At 62.6% G+C, this 19,830-nt stretch overlaps 1 protein-coding gene across 4 annotated transcripts in view; it reads left to right on the forward strand.

Moving 5' to 3' along the window:
• BAHCC1 (BAH domain and coiled-coil containing 1) overlaps window positions 1-19,830 on the forward strand; it is a 56,690-nt gene that overhangs the window by 8,784 nt on the left and 28,076 nt on the right. For all 4 annotated transcript variants that reach the window (XM_086356547.1, XM_086356549.1, XM_086356548.1 and 1 more), the window contains exon 2: window positions 11,027-11,206. In XM_086356547.1, coding sequence (XP_086212673.1) covers window positions 11,027-11,206 — 180 coding nt within the window. The remainder of the gene's footprint in view (window positions 1-11,026; window positions 11,207-19,830) is intronic.

Consider the following 19,830-nt stretch of genomic DNA (forward strand, 5'->3'; position numbering starts at 1 on the left):
GCCACCTCTGTGCCCCTCTTTGCTGCCTCAAGTACCTTCTCTGCCCCGTTCCCCTGCCCCTCTTGGAATCTTCCTACCTGGGCAGCCCCCACAGTCACCAACGCTCAGATCCCCGTGACCTCCGGCCCTGACCGTCCTCAGCAGTCTCTCTCACCAGGCCTTGCGGCAGCTCCATCCTCCTCTACATGGAGCCACCTTCCCTGAGGGACGGCAGGGTCCCGAGTCTGGGTGTCTCTGCCTTCCATCCCTCTGTTTCCCCGGAGCTGGGCCTGGCCATCACAGGCCTCCCTCCCTGCAGGACGGCTGGGGCGAGAAGGGGTATGCTTGTCTGTGCACACCGAGGCAAAGCACACACGTGCCTTTAGACACAGAGAGAGGGCTGTTCGGTTTTTCTCCTACCAGTGTGCCGCCACACTGGAAAATCGAGAAGATAACGCTCTGGGAGAACCTCATTAGGAAGAGAAGGCCAGGAAACACAGGGGTCTGGATTGGCCCTTGTCTCTACACTAGAAACTGCCCCATACCTGACCACACGTGGTAGACAGTCTTGCTGGCAGTGTCTCCAGCCTGCGTGGCCACCTCGCAGGGATCAGGTCAGCATCTACTCTCCTTCCAGAAGCACCTTCTGTCATCTTCAGAGGCTCCCAGACTGTGTTTTAAAAAGATGTCAGAGCTAAACAGATTGGCAGGAAGGGCAATCCCCTCCTTCTTAGCTCCATACTCGATGGCAGGGGCGAGAGCGTGGCAGGGAGTGGTCTGCTGGGCAGTACAGCCCAGCGTCATCTGTATGACACCAGGGCTGGCCCCTGGGTGCACACGTGAGGTCGGGCTGTGGAGAGAAGGGGCCGGTGGGGATGGAACAAGGCTCAGGACGGGGACTGTCCCTGCAGAGACTCCCCTGCCCCATCCCGCTCCAGTAAAGGAGGGATCTGTTGGAGCAAAATATGGGCAACAGGTGGGGCCACTTCCTGCCTGTCTCTTGATTGGCCCTGGCACCCTCTGCAGGTGGCTCTTTCACCATCAACAGGAGATTCTGTGTGTGATGGGGCACCTACGATGGATCAGAGGGTAAAAGCCAATGGGTTCACCTGGGCCCTAAGGCCTGGGGGGCAAGGAAGGACACATGCTGGGGAGAGCTGCCCTTCCCTCCCCTCTATGGTGGCTGTTTGGGTGACTGAGTAGGCAAGAACTAGGGGTCAATCAACAAGAGAAAAATAAGGGCTCAGGAGAGATGAGGGAGCAGGGCTGTGGCCCCTCACCCTCTGCTCCGTGTGCCTCCCTGGCCGGCAGGTGTGGTGGCGAGGGGCTGTGGGCACCCGAGCGTTGTATAGCCAGGTGGGGCCCCCATGCTACACCACTCTGTTTCCAGCATTTACGCACCAGGAGGCCTAGGAGCTGCTCCAGGTTCTCAGCCTCGGCGCCCAGCCTGGCCTGGCAGGAGTGCGTGGCTGCTTGGGGCTGGTGGCAGTTAGTGGGACCCGCTGCCTGCATGTCTCCTGGAGGCTCTTTCCCACAAGCCCTGCTACTCCAGATCCTGGTCGCTTCTCCTTGCCCAGGCAGCACTCACGTCCTTGCAGCTCTCACTTGGTGGGGCACGGGCCCTGATGCCTCCTCTCATCACCCCTTATAGGGTCCTGGCAGCCAGCAGGCAAGATTCAGGACCTAGGCTCGGACACGGGTGCAGTGAGGACAGGACCAGGCTCCTGCCCGTGGCGCCTCCTGGCCTCGGCAGCACCACGCGGAAGGGCGCCAGCAGATCCCTCTGTCCCTGGCTCGTGGGCACAGCCCTCCTCGCCCTACACAGAATGCAGGTGAAGAAGCCGGACCTGGGGTCCCCCAGGACTTCCCAGTCGGCCCGATGGGGCAGCTGCCCTGTCCAGCTGCCCTGCCACATGCCTGGCCAGCGGGTCACTTGAGGGCAGTTTGCCTGAAGCCAGTCCCTTTTTCAAGACATTTTGCATCCCTTTGGGTCTCCTAAAAATAAGCTTTTAATTTGTTTTAAATTAATATTAAAATTAAAGCTCAATTAAATTGTAATGCATCTTTAGGCGAATTCTTAAAAAGCCTTTAACAAGTGTGAATACAGGTAAAATCAAGAAAAGTTGGAAGGTGCACACAAGCAGCGGCGTCTTTCTACCTGTCAAACGTCTGCTCCAAGATAAAGGCCAGTGAGATGGTCCCAAGCAGCTGTGAGGCCAGTGTGGGTCACGGAGAGGCCCGAGGGCCATTGTTGAAGGCCCGGGTGCCTGGGCAGCCTGCGGCTTCCTTGGATGCCAGGGTGAGGGTTGGTGACCCTGCACACCGCGGCCGCTCAGTGACTGTCTAACGAATGAGCTGGGTTAGGATTTCGTTCTCCGGCCGGAACTCCGGACCCAGTCTGTGGCTTGGGTGACAAGGACGTTCATGCTGTCTGGTCTGGGCAGCACTTTCTCCCCATATTCCCACATCAGCTGCCTGCCCCAGCGAGGTCAGCATGTGCCCCGAGCTTCCCTGGGCACTTGCACTGGACTACCTGGAGCCAATGGAGATTCAGGGCAGCCCAACCATGCCCTGGGCCCTCCTGGGGAGTGGGCAGCTGGCCCGGGTACCGGCTGCTGGACTAGGTGGCTAGGAGGGTCATGGTGCATCTTGTGGTCTCTAGACTGGAGTGGGGGGCACCCTTTGGAGACCTTGAACCACTCTGGCAGCCCAGCACAGAGCCCCCTCCTCTGCTCTGGCAGCAGAGCCTTTGCCAATGACACTTGCTTCAAGCCCAGCTTGTGAATCAGGCGAGGGAGTCAGTCCTCAGTCTCAGGGCTGAGTTCCCTGCTGCCTCCTGCCCCTGAAGCAGGTGGGATCCAGGTGGTGGAGACTCAGCAAGCCAACTTGCTTACCCTGTGGTCGCATCAGGAGACAGGAGCGCAGGCTTCTGGGCTGGAGATCCAAGGCTGGTTCTCTGCCTGAGCTCCCCCCATCCCCTGCCCCGCACACCCTGGGGCTGGGTGCACAGGCTGTGGGCTAGCTGCGTGTGCCGGGGGTCTTCTCTCCGTTGGGAGCTCCTGTGGGGCTGCCCTGAGCCTGTTTCCCCTACCGGCTCCCCAGGGCTGGCTGGCATTCCATCCCTATTTGGGACCCTCAATCAGTGGGGTGCCCTTCTCCACCCCAGAAACAGCTCTCCTTGCCCTGCTCATTTTGACAGTTCCCAGAAATATTGTAGTTGTACACCAGAGAATTGAGGTTTTCTCTCTACTTACACTCACCGTCTTTAGAAATTAAAATACTTTATCTCTGTACTTTGAAGGGAGTGGGGTGGTTTGTCAGAGCAGTGCTATTAGAAGAAGCTACAAGGATAAGGAGCCCTGGGTGCACCCTGCCCTCTGCCCCATCTCTCTTCTCAGGAACACATTGTGGGGGATCCCACTTCCCAGTGAGCTGCCCCCTCACAGTGCTCCTCCTGCCTGGAGCCAGGAGCAGCCCCAGCCCCAGTGCCAGGCCTTTTCCTGCTTCTGGTCTCGGACGTTAGAGTCGGGTGGGGAGGCCAGGTCTACTGCGAGTCTCAGAAGACAGGGATGGGCTGCAGAGGGTGGCCTGTCAGACATTCAAGAATGTGAGCTCCCTGAAGGTCTCTGCCTGGAGAGGCACAGCCCTGCCCCCAACCCTGCCATCTCCTCCCCTCTTGCCCTGCCTGCTCATAGCTGAGACAGAGGGGTGTCCCAGACTAGCTCAAGGTGCTGAGCGCCGGGGTCCAGCGGATGGAGTGTAGGAGAACAGGGTGGGCCCCTATGACCCTGTCCAGGGGCTCGGGGCGGGGTGTGTGTGCGCGCACCCTGATGTTCACACTGGACTACAGCCCCTAGGGCATTCGTCTTGTTGCAGCTGGCTTATTTCAACATGGTATGATGCTTTGGCTGAGGCTCCTTCTCTGGCTGGCGGGGTTTGGAGGGGGTGGCGCTGGTCACCTCCCCACGCCGCCCCCCCCACCCCCCGCCGCCCCAGCCTTCAGAGGTGTCCTGGACGGGGAGTGCTGGCTGCTTGCCAGGGAGGGTGTGAGAGGGAAGCGAGGTGGAGACCCCAGAAGGTGCGAAGAACAGGAGGAGGGGGAGCAACCCTCTGAGTCACTCTCTCGGCCAGAGTCCGAGGGCGGCCCCAGGGGGGAGTGTTGGCTGCCCCCCTCCCCCTCCAGCCAGAAAGCTAAATTTACCCTTTTAATAAGAACCAGACTTATATCCGGTTTTCCTTTTCTTTTATTAGTTCTGGGCTGTTGGTGGTTGGGCCTGTCCCCTGTCATCATTGCCTCTACACTTGTGGGCCTGGTGGCTCAGCAACCACAGAGTTTTCCTATTATGGCCTGAGAGACGCTGCCTTTGGGCCAACCAGGTCTTCTGGAAGGTTCTCCTGGACCAGCGGAGAGGGGCTTCCCATGTGACGCCTGCATATTCTGGGCAGACACCCCTCACCGGGGCTACCCCCACATCTCAGGGCGGGGCTGGCGGAGGCTCGCCTTCTGTCCCCTCTGCTGGCCCCCACATGCCGCCTCCCACCAGCACCCCCTCTCCCACCGCTGCAGCTGTCTCTGTTCCCGCCTCCAGCCTCCTCCTCCTCTCCTGCCCTTCCTTCCTCCCTCCCTAGGCCTGCATCATCGCGGGGCTGTGGACGGCAGCTGGGGTTATTGGATGGCGTCCTCAGGGACTCGGGCTGGGCAGCAGAGGATGGCCGAAAGCAGGGCAGGTTTTGTGTCCATTGAGACCCAGCAAGTGAGGGGAGCCAGACAGGAGGCCCCCGATTCGAGGACAGAGGGGAATGCTCCCGATCCCGACAATTTCTGGGTTCTGAGAGCCTGTCAGTAAGACCGACCCTGCTGGGAGGGGGTCTCAGATCCGAGGGGGCTCCTGAGCTGCTTCTTCACCGCAAAGGGATCAGGTGTCTGTGGGGAGATGGCCACGCAACCTGCCTGCTGCCCCCAGAACCCATACCACTGCTGGATTCAGTGTCAGGCCCAGGTGGCTATGGGTTGAGTCGCTGGGCTGGGGAGGGGGCCAACTCCCAGGCAGCAGGGAGTCGGGGGTCTTGGGACCACAGTTTGGTACAGCCTTAAGGCTTGAGTTCCCCTTCCACCACGAGCAAGCTGGATGAGCCCCCGATGGTGGAGAAGGAGAGGGGCGTCCTGGCGTCTCTCACTTGCCACCGTGGGCGTCACATGGAATCCAAGGCCTGAAGCCTTTTTCAGAGTCTTGGCCAGTAAGGAGACCGGTTTGGTGGGGGTGTGACCCTGGGAAGCAGCGTCCCTGAGGGCTGGCCCGGCCTGTGTGTGAGTCCCTCACATGCAAACAAGTCACCACCTCGCACACACTCAGAGCCAGGTGTGTACACCCGTGTCCTGAGCGCACACTCAGAGCCCCGGCCCCAGACCTCCATGCACATCTGTAGCCTGTGTGCGTGACCATTGCCCATATGCACTCTCAGCCATGCACACACGCTGACACACCCTGAGTGCCCACATACTCGCTTCACTGCCTGTTACGCCCACGTGCACACATACACACACACATACATTATCTCATGCCTGGGCCACTGATGGGTTCCAGCCCAGTGGGGAGTGTCACTGGTGACATCAGCAATTAAGCCCGGAACGCATGTGCACCCAGAGCGGGTCTGGTGGCCGGCAGTGCAGCGTAGCCTCTACGGCCCGGCCCCTGCTCTGCGCGATTTGGGTTTCCTGTGGGGCAGTCCAGAGCAGCCCCTCCCACCTGGGCCTGGTATCCCCAGCCCTGTCTCTCTCCCCATTTTCTTCTCCTGGGTGGCCAGACAGATGGACGCCCACCCGCCTGCAGGCAGGCTGGACCGAGGTCTCTCCACCTCTGTCCACACGGACACCCGGGATGGACATCCGCCCTCCCCTTCCCTCTCCTGGAATGAGAGGAATGTGAACAGTCCACATGGTGGGCTGTTAGCCTTCCTGCCTCCTCTCCAGTTGGATCCCTCGGGCGGGGGGGGCCTGTTCTAGCACCCGAGGGGCACTTTGGCCTCCCAGGCAGGCCACCCGTCACGGCAGTGTCTCAGCTGCCCCTGAGGTCCTAGGGGAGATCCAGGGATGGCCCCAGGGGGGCTGGATGTCCCCAGCACCCAGGCGGGCTCTGCCAGGGGCTGGGGGCGGTGGGGCGCCTTGAGCAGGTGTGAGCAGCAGGGCGGGAGCGGTTCTGGGCGGTGGGTAGGTACAGCCGCCAGACACAGCACCCCTGGGGAGCCTCGTGCCAGTGGCCCATCAGCTGGGCCTCCAGCAGTGGCAGGGGAGCCGGAAAGGGCTTGACTCTCAGGAGCGGCCGCCAGCCATCACAGGGAGGCCTTTTGTGTGTGTGCTTTTTTACAACCCATTTCACCGTTTCCAGAAAAGGTAGCTCACTTAAGTCAAAACAAATGCTCCCGCTGCTGTACTCCGGGCTCCCACTCCCACTCCCGGGCTCTCCCAGGCCCTTCTATGTCTGTCCCTCCATCCGCCTGGCTGATGGGGAGGTAGAGGCTGGAGGCAGAGGAGGTGGGCAGGCCCTGGGTCATCTAGGGCCCCAGGGCCAGCCTCTGGAGCGCCAGCACTTTGAGCTCTGGTGACTTTGCTGCCCGTCAGACACTCCCTGGACTGGAAGCTCCTTGGGACACCCCTGGACTCCACGGCAGGGGCCCCCTCTGCACCCCTCTGGCCTGCCCAACTTCTGTTGAATGTCTTGGCTGCAGCAGGTGGGCCTGGCAAACAGGTTGGCACAGGAAGGCCCACTCCCCCTGGTTTCGCCTGGGGGCACGTGGGGCAGCCTCGGGCATGGCCAGCACAGAATGGCCTTGTGAGCGCAGGCTAGGCAGTCAGGGGATTCCAGCCCAGCCCCGTCCAGCTGGGGCAGCTGGAAGTTGCCACACGGCCAGGGCCCAGGTACGGCCTGTCTCCCGGTCCAGGTTGTCTGCGCTCGGGGCGTGGGAACGAGTAGGCCTCCGGGGGTGAGGGCCGGGTCTGAGGAACTGGGCCATGGCGGGGGGTGGGGGTGTCAACCAGCCCTCCCGGGCATTCTGGCTTCCGGAGTGGTTTTCTCAGCCAGCCCGGCACCCGGGCCAGGCCTCCGTGGTGTCCCAGGCAGAGCTGAGGCGGCGCTGGAGTCGGGGCTGGAGCCCTGTGTCTGGGGCTGCAGACCTTGGCCTGAGCCGGCCGGGCAGTGGGGACAACGGGCTGGGGGCTGGTGTGTGGCTACAGAACTGTCTGCCTCAGTGGCCCTGTTCAGGTCTCAGTCCTGAGATGATGTTCAACTTGGCCAGATGGCTCTGTTGCGAGACCCTAGAGGACGCAGGGCACAGGCCACCATGACCATGCTCCCTGGACAGGCCACATCCAAACCCCAGAGGCTGCGGGGCCAACAGTGATGATGCCCATCCCTTTGTCAGTCCCATGGTGGGCCCGCCACCTGGGATCACGGTGACCTACATTAATACAAGGCTGTGAGAAGGGCTAGGGCAGACAGTGCCAGGGTCAGGGCTCCCAGCCCCCGGGGGGCTCTGAGCCGAAAGCCCCTCTGGCCCTTCCTGCTGCTCAGGGCTCCCACTGTCCCCTCCTGGGTTGCTAACCACAACACTCCCTGGGCAAGGACCTTGCCAAGAGGAAAGAAGTCTCCAGCCCAGTTCCCGGCCAGACTTGGCCATGCAGCTCCAGCCTTGGCCGGGGCCCAGGCCGCCTCTGCTAAGGCTCTGTCTGGGACTGGCTACTGGTCGGCGGGCGGGGGCTGGGAGGTGGCAGCCAGGTCTGCCCATGCCTCTGCTGGCTGGGCCGTGACCGAAGTCCTTGGAGGTGGAAGTGACACGGGAGCATGGATGCTCTGTCTAGGGTCAGGGGTCAGATGGGGTAGGGGAGGCTCTGGGTGCCAGCCATCCCCTCCCTGACACCCATCATGGCAGTGCCCACCTGGCAAAGCCTGTAGGACCTGCGGCAGCTTGCTGACTTCTAGCCCAGGATGGCGGGAGGAGACTGACCCTTTTGGAGCAAGGCTCATGGAACCCACCAACTGAGCAGGGTCCAGGCTGGGGGGCCATCGGGGGACTTGGCTTTCCAGCTGCCTAGCGCCCATCCCCCAGCGCTGGCCTGCCAGTCAGGGAGTATGAGAGCCCCTGGCGGGACCTGCTGCTGTGGGCTGGGGCCTTAGGAGAGGACACCTGGGAACCCGCAGGTGGCCCACCAGGGCGAGTGCCTGGAAAGTGGTCCCTGGAATGCGTGTGGCTGTGCCCCAGAACAGCGGGGTCCCTGATATCTCTGTTTCCTTCCTTGTTGTATCTGTCATATGAATGTCTTACAGTGAAGATATAAAGACATAATATTCATGTGATAAGCCTCTTCCGTTTTCAGTGTGAAAGGAAAAAGGAGGGAAAAGACACCCCCACCCGCGAGATAAATGGTCCAGCCTGAGACCGGACACTGGGGCCACAAACTGCCCACAAGGCTGGGGAAGATGGAGAAGCAGGGGCATCCCCAAAAGGCTTGGAGCAAAGGAGGGCCCCGGGGAGCCTTGGACCAAGGTCAAAGGGCAAGACTGGAGTGCCGTCCCAGCCACTCACTTCCCACACTCAGGAGCAAGGGTTCCTTTCTTATGGACTCAGGAAAGTCTCCAAGAGGGTCCCCCAAATTGGGAGAGTGGCTGGCCTGGACAAGGTGGGCACACAGCAGGAAGCTCAGCCTGTCGGTGTGTCCCCTGCCTCGTGGAGCTGGGACCGGGGCTGCTGAGCTGCAGTGCCGCTCCCCTCCAAAGTGACCATGCAGTGGGACATCCCCTTCTGGGATGGTGTCAAAACAGGCACCCTTAAGAGTGCCCAGCCAGGGCCAGGACCACTCTCCTGGGAGAGGGGGACAGGAAGTCCCACATCTCCTTCATCCCCACCCCAGTTCCAGCTTAGAAGACTAGTCGAACATCCCCCTCTGGGCCTCAGGGATGCTCCCCACCAGCCCCTGCCCCTGGTAGGTGGTCCCTGGGGGTGTGGGTAGTGGGTCTGCAGAGGTGGTCTGCTGCCCCTCCAGGGTGCCTCGGTGTGGGAGACCCTGTGAGGGGGGCCACCTCTGAGCCTCAGTTTCCCTGCATCCAGACTGGAGGGGCCCTATGGGATGCCAGGCCACTCCTCCCGCCCAGCCTCAGGCCCACCCACCGCCCCCACCCGCTGGGCTGTGGGAGAACTCAAGGTTCTCAGGCCAAGCTCCCAGAGAAATCCTTTATCCAGACCAACTTCTGGACTCGGTTGCTTCCCACTGTCCCCAGGAAGAGCAGGGTGGAGGGACTTCCCTGGGAGGGTGCGGGGGTGGGAAGGCCTGGGGGACATGGGGTGGGCCTGGGCGAGGCAGGAAGAGGCCTCACTCATCCCACAAGCATGGCCCCCCGCCAGGGTCCCTGGAGCCCAGCAGGAACCGCCCTCCATCTCCTGCCTGCTCTGCCCGCCCGCCCGGGAGGCCAGTACTTCCCTTCCCAGCCCAGAGTCTCCTCCCCTGGCTGGACGTGCCTGTGGTCTGGCCGGGGCCCATGGCAGTCCCAGCCCTGTGGTCTGGGAAGTCCCTGGCTCTTGGACACCTTCGCCCCCTGCCCCTGGGTCCTCTGGTCCTTTCAGGGTCTCCCTTTGGCCTGATACCCACCACAGAGGTCAGCTCACACCCTAGCACCCGGCCAGCACTCACAGACTCTTCCGCTGAGGCCAGTTCCTGGGAGAGGCCTTTCTCATCCACAAGTCTCATCCTCGAATGGGAGTGAAGGGAAGTGGAGGGGAGCTGCCAGGGTCCCGGTGGGGCAGCCCCTCCCTCTCCCCCGCTCCAGGGCCTTGCCGCCTCTCTGCTGAGTCACCTCACGTCTGGGAAGCTCCCAGGGCCCAGCCAGGCTGGATGAGGCATCACAAATTTGCAAATTCCCCCTGCCTCCCGGGTAGGGAAACAGCTGCCCTGACTCACCTTGGGCCGGGCCTGCAGCCTCCTGGAGCCCCCAGAACCCTTGCAAACCCTGCCAGGCTGCTGCATTCAGCCTAATGGGATGGTGAACCCCCAGAACCTTGTTCCCCATCCCCTAGGATGGTCCCAAGCCAGGCTCACTGCCCATGAAATGGAGGTGACAAGGTGCCAGGGGTCCCTGACGGGGTAGGGGCTGAGCGGTGCAGCCCAGACCACCCACTTGGCAGCGGGGGCTGCACTGCACAGAGTGCACTGGGTACACCATTCCTAGGCAGTCCACTGGTTGCCATGGTAACCCGGAGAGACTCGATCAGCCTGGCCTTGGCCGCTGGACAGGGCAGAGAGGGGGACACAGTGTCAGAGGTGCAGGTAGGCAGGCCATGGAGGCTAGCTGCTGGGCGAAATGCCGAGTATCCTGAAACATAAATGGCTGACTGTGTCTCAGTGCCACCGGGAGGGCCTGACCCTGAGAAACCCTGGGGACATTAAAGCAGATCCTGCCATGTCCATTCTCGGGCTCCTCCTGTGGTTCTCTCTTGCTCTGCCTCCATTTCTTCTCTTGCTCACCTGGTAGAGGGCATCCAGTGTGATGAGGTGGTTAACTGGACCTGGGGAGAAGGTTGAAGACCCTGCTGGGTGCTGGGGGGAAGGCCAGAGCCCTAGTGCCACCTGGGGGTAGGACAGAGACGGCTGAGACCTGCTGACCCTGGGCCTTTCCGGGAGCTGCACTCTGGCAGGTCTGCCGGCAGCTGAGGCCTGGGGGAGTCAGCCTCCAAAGTGGAGACCCGCCCATAGGGTTGATATTTCCCTCAAGCCCTGGGTCCCTGAATGTTTATTCCCACAGTACCTGGCACCTGGTTGCTGGGGGTGGTGGGCGGGGTGAAGGAGGACAACTCAGCTGAAGTGCCAATCTTCAGGGTTTTGCAAGAACAGGAGGGTGTCTAGGCCTCCAGGGCCCGAGCAGGCAGCTTCTCCCACCTTGGCTTCTTGGCTATTTGAAGACAAAAGCCCTGGAACCTTGGGGCCTGAGAGTCAGCCCTGGGGAAGGGCTCCTTAGTGCTTGTCCCTGCCCAGACTCATTCTCGCCCACTGTGTCCACAGCCAGCAGCCGCCTGATGGGGAACTCTCCGGCCTCCTCTTTCATGGGCAGTTTCCTTACCAGCAGCCTGGGCTCGGCGGCCTCTGCGCACCCCAGTGGCCCCACCCCGTCCCCCTCGGAGCAGGCCTACCGGGGCTCACACCCTGCCACCTCCCAGATCTGGTTCTCCCACTCCCATGAAGGTAAGTCAGGGGCCCAGGCTCCCAGCCGTACCCTGTGGCTAGAGCCACTGATCGTGGTGCCCAGGGCCTGTGGTGAAGCAAAGGGCTCCCCTGCTGTGTCTGGCAGACCATGCCAAGCACTGGGGCAAGGGGCTGCCTCCCTGTCGAGGATGCCGTCATGGGGGAGGTGGTAACTCTTGGCCAGATGTGCAGCAGAGATGGGCAGAGAGGGAAAAGGGATGGGGCCGGGAAGGCTCGCGGGAGCTGAGGAAATGTGGAACACAGCTGGGCTGGCCGGGCAGGCCTGCGCCCACCTCCCAGACTCAGAGAGGCATGGGCTCCAGATGTGTCAGCTGGGAGGGAGTGGAGGGGAGGAGAGAGCTGTCAACAGACTCAGGCGCCACCCTGGGGGCCTGCCCTAGAACAGAGTCCCTCTCTGGCCCTGCCTCCCCTTCGGTTGCAGCCTTGTACACACAGTAGGTGCCTCATACGTGTCACTCTCAGGCCTTGTGGCTGGCTGGAGGGCCCTTGCAGGCCCTATTTAGGATGTTGAGCTTCCCCTTGGCACTCTCAGGGAAGATCACCGCCCCCACCCAGCTCCGCACTGTCTGCTCAGCCCCTGGGCACCGTGATGTGGGCGGTGACCCTGAGCCCCAGTGTCCCCAGCCCGAGGTTGCTGATATCCAGTCGGCCGCCACAGTGTAGGAAGGGTTAAGCCTGACGGCGGCTGGCACGCGGAGAGGTAATTGCAGTTGGCAGCGGGCACAGAGGGCTCTGCGCTCCTGGCACCAGCACCGCCGTAACTCAATGACTGCTGAGCGGCAGGCGTTGTGTTTGCAGAGCACGCGGACCCACACACCGCGCCCGCTGCCGCCCGCGTTCCAGGCGGGGAGATTAGCGCCCAGTGCTGCCGGAGAGCGAGAGAAACCTCTCTTTGTGCAACAAGAAAGGGGCTGTTTTCCAAACAGGACAGGTGACGAGTGAGGGACAGTTGTTAAAATAATCTGGGCTTTAAGCGCCGTGCAGAGCGCACATGTTGGGTAGGCGATAAGGAGCAGCTCCCTTACCCTGGAAGGGGAACCAGGCCAGCCCTGAAGACCCAGGTGGGCAGAGCAGACACCTGGCCCAGACCCCTCTGCCGCCTGCTTCCCACCCCTGCCTCTCGCAGCCTCCCCAGGGGACACCTGGTGCAATGGTGTCAGGCTCCGGATCGGGGCTTCCCGGGATGGCCATGCCTGGCACCCCTTGCTCCCCTGCTCCTCCCAGCTCTTCTCCCTTCGGCATTTGCTGGGCGAACTCCTGAACCTGGCAGGAGCTTCTGGCTCCCAAAACGTCTATGGGAGGGAGGAGAGGGCCGAGTGCCGTGGGGCGGGCAGGGCATACTCGCGGCAGCCATGTAGAACTGCTTCCACTGAACCCACGGCCGCCCCAGGCCTCTGCCCTGCCCTGACCTGGCCTCGGGGGCGTGGGTGTGGCCAGGCTGGCTGCCACAGTGATCCCTGGTCAGGGTCAGGATGGCAGAGCTCTGCGTAAGAAGGTACATATCCCCCTGCCCCTCCGGCCTACCCTTGAGGACCCTGCGGGCAAGAAGGGCAGTTTGTGGGCAGTGCCACCAGCCCTGGGGCCCAGGGAGAAGGCGCCCTGTCCTGCCTCTCTGGGGGCTGCCGGAGAGGCGGGGGTGGGCGGGTGGGAGGCAGCCCACAGATAGCGCCCTCAACGGCCTCCAGACACTCACTTCCCCCGGCCAACGGCTGCCTCCGAGGAGTTGCTCGCGGCCTGCGGGGCACCCCGCCACCCGCAGCCGCAGCCCCAGAGCCACCTGGCAAGTTGCAGTTCCCACCACCCAGTGTGAGGGGACAGGGTGTGGGAGAGTGCCAGCCCCCCAACCCACCCCTTACCCACCGTGCATGCCGGGGAGGCAGCTGCTCCAAGGCAAGGACAGTTGGAGCAGCCCCGAACCAGCCCTGGCGCCTCCTCGGGCTGAGGGCACCCATGGTCTCTTGGGGGAGGGCGTGCATGTTGAGGCGGTGGGTTCCGTGGGCAAATGCAGGTGGGTATAGGACAAGGGGAAGCGAGGAGGCCTCTGAGTCGCCCACCTGGAACAAAGGCTCCAGAACCCAGAGTAGGGGGGGAGGGCAAGGCCCACCTGGGGCTAAAGATGAGTTTAGAGGAGCAGCAGCCCCTGGGGAGCGCACCCCCAATCTGCCAGGTCCCGCCTGAGGGTAGCTTGTGTGTCTGTCCTGGGGACCCTACCACCTCCCAGGCCTGTGCCCCAGTCTCCCCTTCTCTGCCTGCAGTTGCGCTGCCCGGCCTGGGATCCCCTTCCTACGGGGTTCCCCTGCCCTCCTCTCCTTGCAGCCTCGCTCTGACAGGCCACGTGGTGCAGCCGCCTAGCTGTGAGCTCCCAGCGTAAAGGCCGGCGGGCGGGCGGGGCCGGGGCGAGTGGCAGCGCTGGCTGGCTGGCTGCCCTGGCAGCGTGCCTGGCTGCTAGTTTGACTGGGTGCCAGCTGGCTGCCCGCGTGTTGGGGCCTGTTTCTCTGCCGTGTGTGTTCAGGGGGAAGGGGGGCCGAGGTGGGGCGGGGGGCACGCGACATGGCCGGAGAGCGGGGGGCTGACGGGCAGGGTGGGCTGCCTGGGCGGGCTGCTCCGTGGTCTGGCCCCACCCTCGTTCTTTCGCTGCCCCCAGGATGGGCGGGGAGACAGGTGCCTGGCAAAGCAGGCTTGCTACGCGCCCCCTCCAGCCTGGGGATGGTCAGGGCTGGGCCCCTAAAGGAGTTCTTAGATTAAGAGCAAGGAGGCCAGGATGGCGCTGGGGTGGGAGGCGGGGGCAGGGATGGGGGAGGGATGTCAGTGGGGGCCAGGAGAGATGATGGGTCCTTCTACTCCAGGCAGGGCCCCCAGCTCTCCGTGGGTGGACCCAACCCACCATCTGGGGGACAGCCACCAGAGCCGGGGCCAGGGCTTCCTGCTTCCCTGGTGGAGCAGCTGGGGTGCAGGGCAAGTACCCCAGAACAGAGGAGCCGCCCCAGAACATCTGGCCTGGGGCAGAGCTTGTCTATCCAGGGCCTCTTGCCCCACCCCACCCCCCAACCCCCCACCCCAGGCTCACCAAGTAAAGGGTCCTGCCAGAGATGAGACTTTCCCTTCCGGGGCCTAGGGTCAGGGTGGGCGGCGGCACTGACCTGAGGCAAAGGGGTGAGCCAGTGTACTGGCCCGCCCTGGGTGGGTCCCCGTGGGGGTGGGGTGCAGCACAGCTGGCCCTATTGTCAGCAGGCCGGGCCCCCTCCCTCCCTCCTCCACCGCGCCCCCCCCACCCCCCCCCCCCGCCCCCGCTGCCTGGTGGGACCACCCACAGGGCCATGAAAGGGGATTCTGTTCCTGGGGGCTCAGCTGGGGAGGAACAGGGCTGCTGGGTTCCCACAGCCCAGGCCACTCGTGGTCTCTTGTGCCACCTGGAGGGAGAGCCTCCGGAGGCAGCGGGCACATGTGCTAGCGCTGGCCGTTAGCCGGGCCGGCCTCTTTGTCAGTTGCACCCGCCCCAGAGGCTATTTCTCCTTCTGGGGCTGGGCTCGCCTCCACTGGGGCAGGGGTCGCACCCAAGAGCCACTGGGCACTCCCTACCATTTCCCAACCCCCCTCCTGGCTTCCCTGAGCCCCTCAGCTGTCCTTCTATCCCCCTCTAAGACTTCAGGGTTCACCAGGGCTTCTGGGAGCACATCTGTATGGGGGACAAAGGTCCCAGCTGGTGTCACTGTCTCGGTGTGGTGACGCTGTCGAGAGGAGCCCTCCACCTGCCCTGGACCTTGTCCTTCTCCCCTGGACGCTGGACGCTCCAGCCCCTTCTCCTGGCCTCAGTTTTCTCGGTGGCCAAAATGGTCTCTGAATCTGCCCGCATGGGACCACTGATGGTCACCTCCCCTCCCCACCCAGCTCAGTAAAGATGCCCTACATGTAGGCAGCATTCCCATCCTGCCCACCTGGTCCTGCCAGTGCCAAAGGGCAGGGCTGAGTCATTGGGGGCAGCTGACCACCCTGTGATCTGGGGACAGTGTAGGGGAAGGGACCGAACTCCCCAGATCCAGACGTGGGGGATCAGGGCTCCCCTGCCAGACAGGCCTTCTCCTGCCAGCTTCATCGTAGCCAGAGGGAGGCCTGTCCCATCTGGACCTCTGACCCCCTCCAGAGCTTTCTCAGGGCTTTGCGTGGCCAGTCCTGCCCCACCCCCTGCCCTGCTCCCTGTGACCTTGGTCCCTCACCACGCTTTGCCTCTGCCCACCTCCCCATCCGGGTCCCAACCTCCAGGGACCCCTCTGTCCTTGCATGTCCCATGTAGCAACTGTCCACTGTTATGCTGGGGGCCTGGGGACCTTCCTGGGCTGCTGTTTGCAGCCGGCGGGGTGTGTGAGCTACACTGGATCTGACAGGGCTGGGGAGAGAGGCCCAGTGTCACATCTGGGTGTCGGGCTGGCTTGCACTGTTCCTGTGGCCCCAAGCCCCCAGGATCCCCCAAGCACTATGATCTATGTGTATCTTAGATACCCCAGGATGGGGTAGGGGGGTCTTAGAGCATCTACCCAGGAAGACAGGGTGCAAGGGATGTGATCAGGAGTAGCACAGGGCTCTCTCCAGCCGAGCTCCGACAGACAGAGGTGTTGGGTGGGGTATTGTGAGGGTTTGGGGGGTCATGCCAGTTTGTTCCCAGCTCCAAGCTCTGAGACTCTGTCTCTCCCCCAGCTTTAGTCCTGCAGCAAGCCTTGGTCCCCAGCCCTCCCCGGGCCACAGGTCCTGCTCCCCTGGAGGGGCTGCTGCTAAGGCCTGCATCTCAGCTCTGTACGGCCTGAACCCAGCTCCTCCCTGCACAGCACTCGCCAGGAGCCCGGGACTGTCCATGACCGCCTGGCTCCTGGGCTAGCTGCCTGCTGCTTTTGTTCCAGAGGTGTCCGTGGGAGCCTGGCACCTTCCCCTGGCTCTGAGCCACTCCACTCAGCCTGGGAACAGACCAGGCAGCTAGGCCCCAAACCTGGGGCGACCGGGGGTCAGTGTGTGTGCCTGGGCCAACTTTAACGGGCCACAGTGGCACAGAAATCATCTTGTGCCAGCCTTAGGCCCCAGCCCCAGCCCCCAGCTGCAAGAGGCTGAGGTCTGGGCACTCCCTGAGAGGCCCAGCTTCCAAAGCCGTCTTCAGCCCATTAAGGTGGTCAGTAGTCTTGTGTACCACAGTGGAAATCCACTGACACCCTGAATGAAAAGGATGTCACAGGAAGAGAGCCAGCACCCAGTTAATGTCGGCATGGCAGAATTCAGAGGGATAGACGTGTGCGGGGCTCCAGGAACAAGGGCTCTTTGCCTAGGTGTCTGTGGGGATTGTCATGGGTAAAGATGGGACTTGTCAGGGTTGGCGGGACACTGGTCGAAGGTGGAGTGGTCTGGTGGGGGCTCTATCCAGAGGGGCTTTTATCCTCTGCTGAGCCCTGGAGTGTGGGCTTGACCCATGAGATGGGCAGTTGAGATGGTTCAACTCGGGTTTTCCCCCAGTGTGGCCGGCTGTATAAAAGCGTGATTCTTGGCCCCATTGATTAGGGACTCAGCCAGTCACGTTGTGGGGAACTGCCCTTGGGACTTGATGTCAGACCCTGCTGGCAGCCCCTGGCCACAGCTCAGGGCTCCGTGGTGGGGAGAACTTTCTAGCAACTCAAGCCTCCAGGGAAGTGGCCATGTTTTTGTCAAGGCGTCATGGGGGGCGGGGGGCGTCTATTGCAGAAGGCCTTGCCCTCATGGGTGTGCAGGAAGCCAGCAGGGAGCCGGGGCAGGACTCTGGTGGCATGGGGGTGATTAGAGCCCTGTGTGTCAGGCCGCTGGCAGTTTGCTAAGCCTGCAGGGTCTGCACTGAGCTCTGTGGGCCTGGGGGTGGGGGTCTCAGGGACCCTGTGGTGGGAGTCCCCTGACTCACCCCACAAGGGATTCTGGTTCACTGGTTGGCTGGTCACAGGCCACACCCCACCCCATGCCCAGACCTGGCCAGGAGACAGTCAGCCTTCTGAGACACAAGAGCCGGTCCCCTCCTAGGACGGCGGGCCCTGCAAGGACCACGGGGAGGTATTGTCGCCTCCCCAGCCTTTGGGTCTGGCCGGGGGCAGGTGGGGCACCTTGGGCTGCTGGGAAAGTTCTACAGCAGAACCCAGGAGAGGTGAGGTGCCGTGCAGATTGGGTGGGAACTGACCCCACCAGGCAAGGAGGGCACATGTGGGGGGCCAGGGCTACCCCTCTTTCCTCTCCAGCTGAGAGACCTGGCAGCAGGCCTGGGGTCCTCCCAGGCACCTTCTCTGGTGGGGTGACAAGAGGAGCCTCCTACCCCATGGCGGCTGCTGAGTCGCTTCAGTCGTGTCCGACTCTGTGCGACCCCACAGACAGCAGCCCACCAGGCTCCCCGTCCCTGGGATTCTCCAGGCAAGAACACTGGAGTGGGTTGCCATTTCCTTCTCCAGTGCATGAAAGTAAAAAGTGAAAGTGAAGTCGCTCAGTCGTGTCCGACTCTTAGCGACCCCCTGGACTGCAGCCCACCAGGCTCCTCCGTCCATGGGATTTTCCAGGCAAGAGTACTGGAGTGGGGTGCCATTGTCTTCTCCTACCCCATGGCACCCCTCACTTATTTCCCCTGTAAAGTGTCCCCACCCTCCCTCTCACTCTTCCATCTTCAGACCTTGCCCTCTGGGCAGCCCCCACCAGGGGCGGGCTGCCCGCTGGCTTCTCTCCTCCTTAGCCCACTTAGCACACTCCCCACAAACACCCCTGACCTTCCTGGATGTGGCCAGCAAGGGCCCCGGGGGATGCTGGCAGGGGCTGGGTGTCCCAGGATACCGAGGACCTGGTCTGCTGCCCCCGCCCAGCTTGAGACTGCCTCCATGTCACTGAACCCCATTAGGTGCTGATGGTGTCACCTTTTTGACCCTGTTAACGCTCACGTCACAGGGTGGGGTTAAGTCTCCTGGCAACACAGAGCGTGGGGCCAGAATGGGGGGAATTTCAGTGGGGTGGTGGCTGAGGCCCAGGGCTTCTCCCTAGAACTCAGCAGGGGCTTCCAGGGCTCTGAGGGCAGCGGGGGCCCAAGGACACAGCGTGGGCTCACCTGTCAACTGGGGCAATCGCAGTAGCCAACCTCGGGGGGTGTGAGAGCCTGGGGTTCTGGACCACGCCACCCCGAAGGAGTGCAGGGTCAAGGGTCTCTGGCCCTGGGTTCCAGGGTATCCGACCCCCATCCTCGGCTCCCGGAGCCCTCTTCAGAGCCCACCACCACCACATTCTCCTCTGCAGAAGCCCCGTTTGAGGACCTGAGGCATTTCCCAGACCAGCTACAGCAGCCCTGGCTTCTGGTCACAGAACAGCTGCTCTGATTCATAAAAATCATTTTTTATTTTCCTCTTCAATTCAGAGAGTAGGGTCTTGTTGGGAAGAAGAAAGGGTCCTTTCTGTGGCTGAACTGGGAGGACTTTTCTCCTTCCTCCCTCTCTGCCCCCCACCCCAGATGCCCACCCGCTCTTCACACTCCCCCTCCCTGGCCACCCCACTCAGCTCCGGCCCTTGCCTACTCCGTTTCTTCTTCCCTCTCTCCATCCTTACTCCCCCAGTCCTAACTCCCCTTCTGGGGTCCCAGAGGGTGGGACTTTATGCAAACTGGAGATGGGGGGAGGAGCCCCCATAGATTCCTGTCCCCTGATCCCTGGCCACCAGCTCAGGGTCAGAAGTGGAGGGACAGGCATGACCATCACCCTCCCACTGTCCCCCGAAGGGTGCGGCAGGAAGGAGCCCACCACTCGGCCAGCTGAAGGCCGAGGGCGGGTGGGCAGGAGGCCCAGACCTCCCGAGGGGTCACAGGGGGGTCTGTGCCTGGGAAACGGGCGTCTGGGAAGGAGGAATTTACAGACTTCTGTTTACCAAAACGAGGCCCCGTAAAACATTTAACAGCAGCCAATTAAAGGGGGACAGCTGTGGCGCTTTAACCGCTCCCCCTACTACACACACAGGCCTCTGCCCCCCCCTGCCCTGGCCCGCCCCCACCCCTGTCGGGCTCGCCCAGCTTTTGTCAGGTCTTCTAGGAGCTGCATTTCATCTTGGAAACATCTGCTCCAGATGTGTCTCCACTCAAAAACCAGGCGAGGCGGCCAGGCTCCCCAGACTCAGCCGTGCCCTCGGCAGGAGGGCGCTGCAGAGGGATAGGCCTGGGGGGCAGTGGGCACCTCCCCTGTGTCCTCCCACGGGCCCAGGGATGTGAGCCCCTCCGTGGGGAGACGCCCAGGGACTTCTCAGAGCTTTTGCAACACATGTGCTCAAGGGGAACCTCCGAACGGGACTGGTATGGGAGCGTTCTGCGGGGAGCTCCTCTTGAGAATGGGTGCCACGGCTTGACCTCAGATCTCTTGATCCAGAGACCATTCTCCTGCATCATTAGGGGATGGTCGCTATGTCGAGGGGGCCACCAGGACCAGGGTGCAGGGTGCACCCTTTGGACTGGGGGCCTTGACCCTGGGGGCTCCCAGAGTATTTGATGCCCATGTGTTTCCCATTCTCTCAATGCTCCTTGTCCATCCCTACCTCTTAGCTGGGTTCCACAGCCCGACCCACACTGGCATGGCTCCCCGCTCCCCAAC

The sequence above is a fragment of the Bos grunniens genome, chromosome 19, assembly GCF_055505025.1.
Source record: "Bos grunniens cultivar Pamir isolate PY7600 chromosome 19, Bosgru_T2T1.0, whole genome shotgun sequence".
Lineage (NCBI taxonomy): Eukaryota > Metazoa > Chordata > Mammalia > Artiodactyla > Bovidae > Bos > Bos grunniens.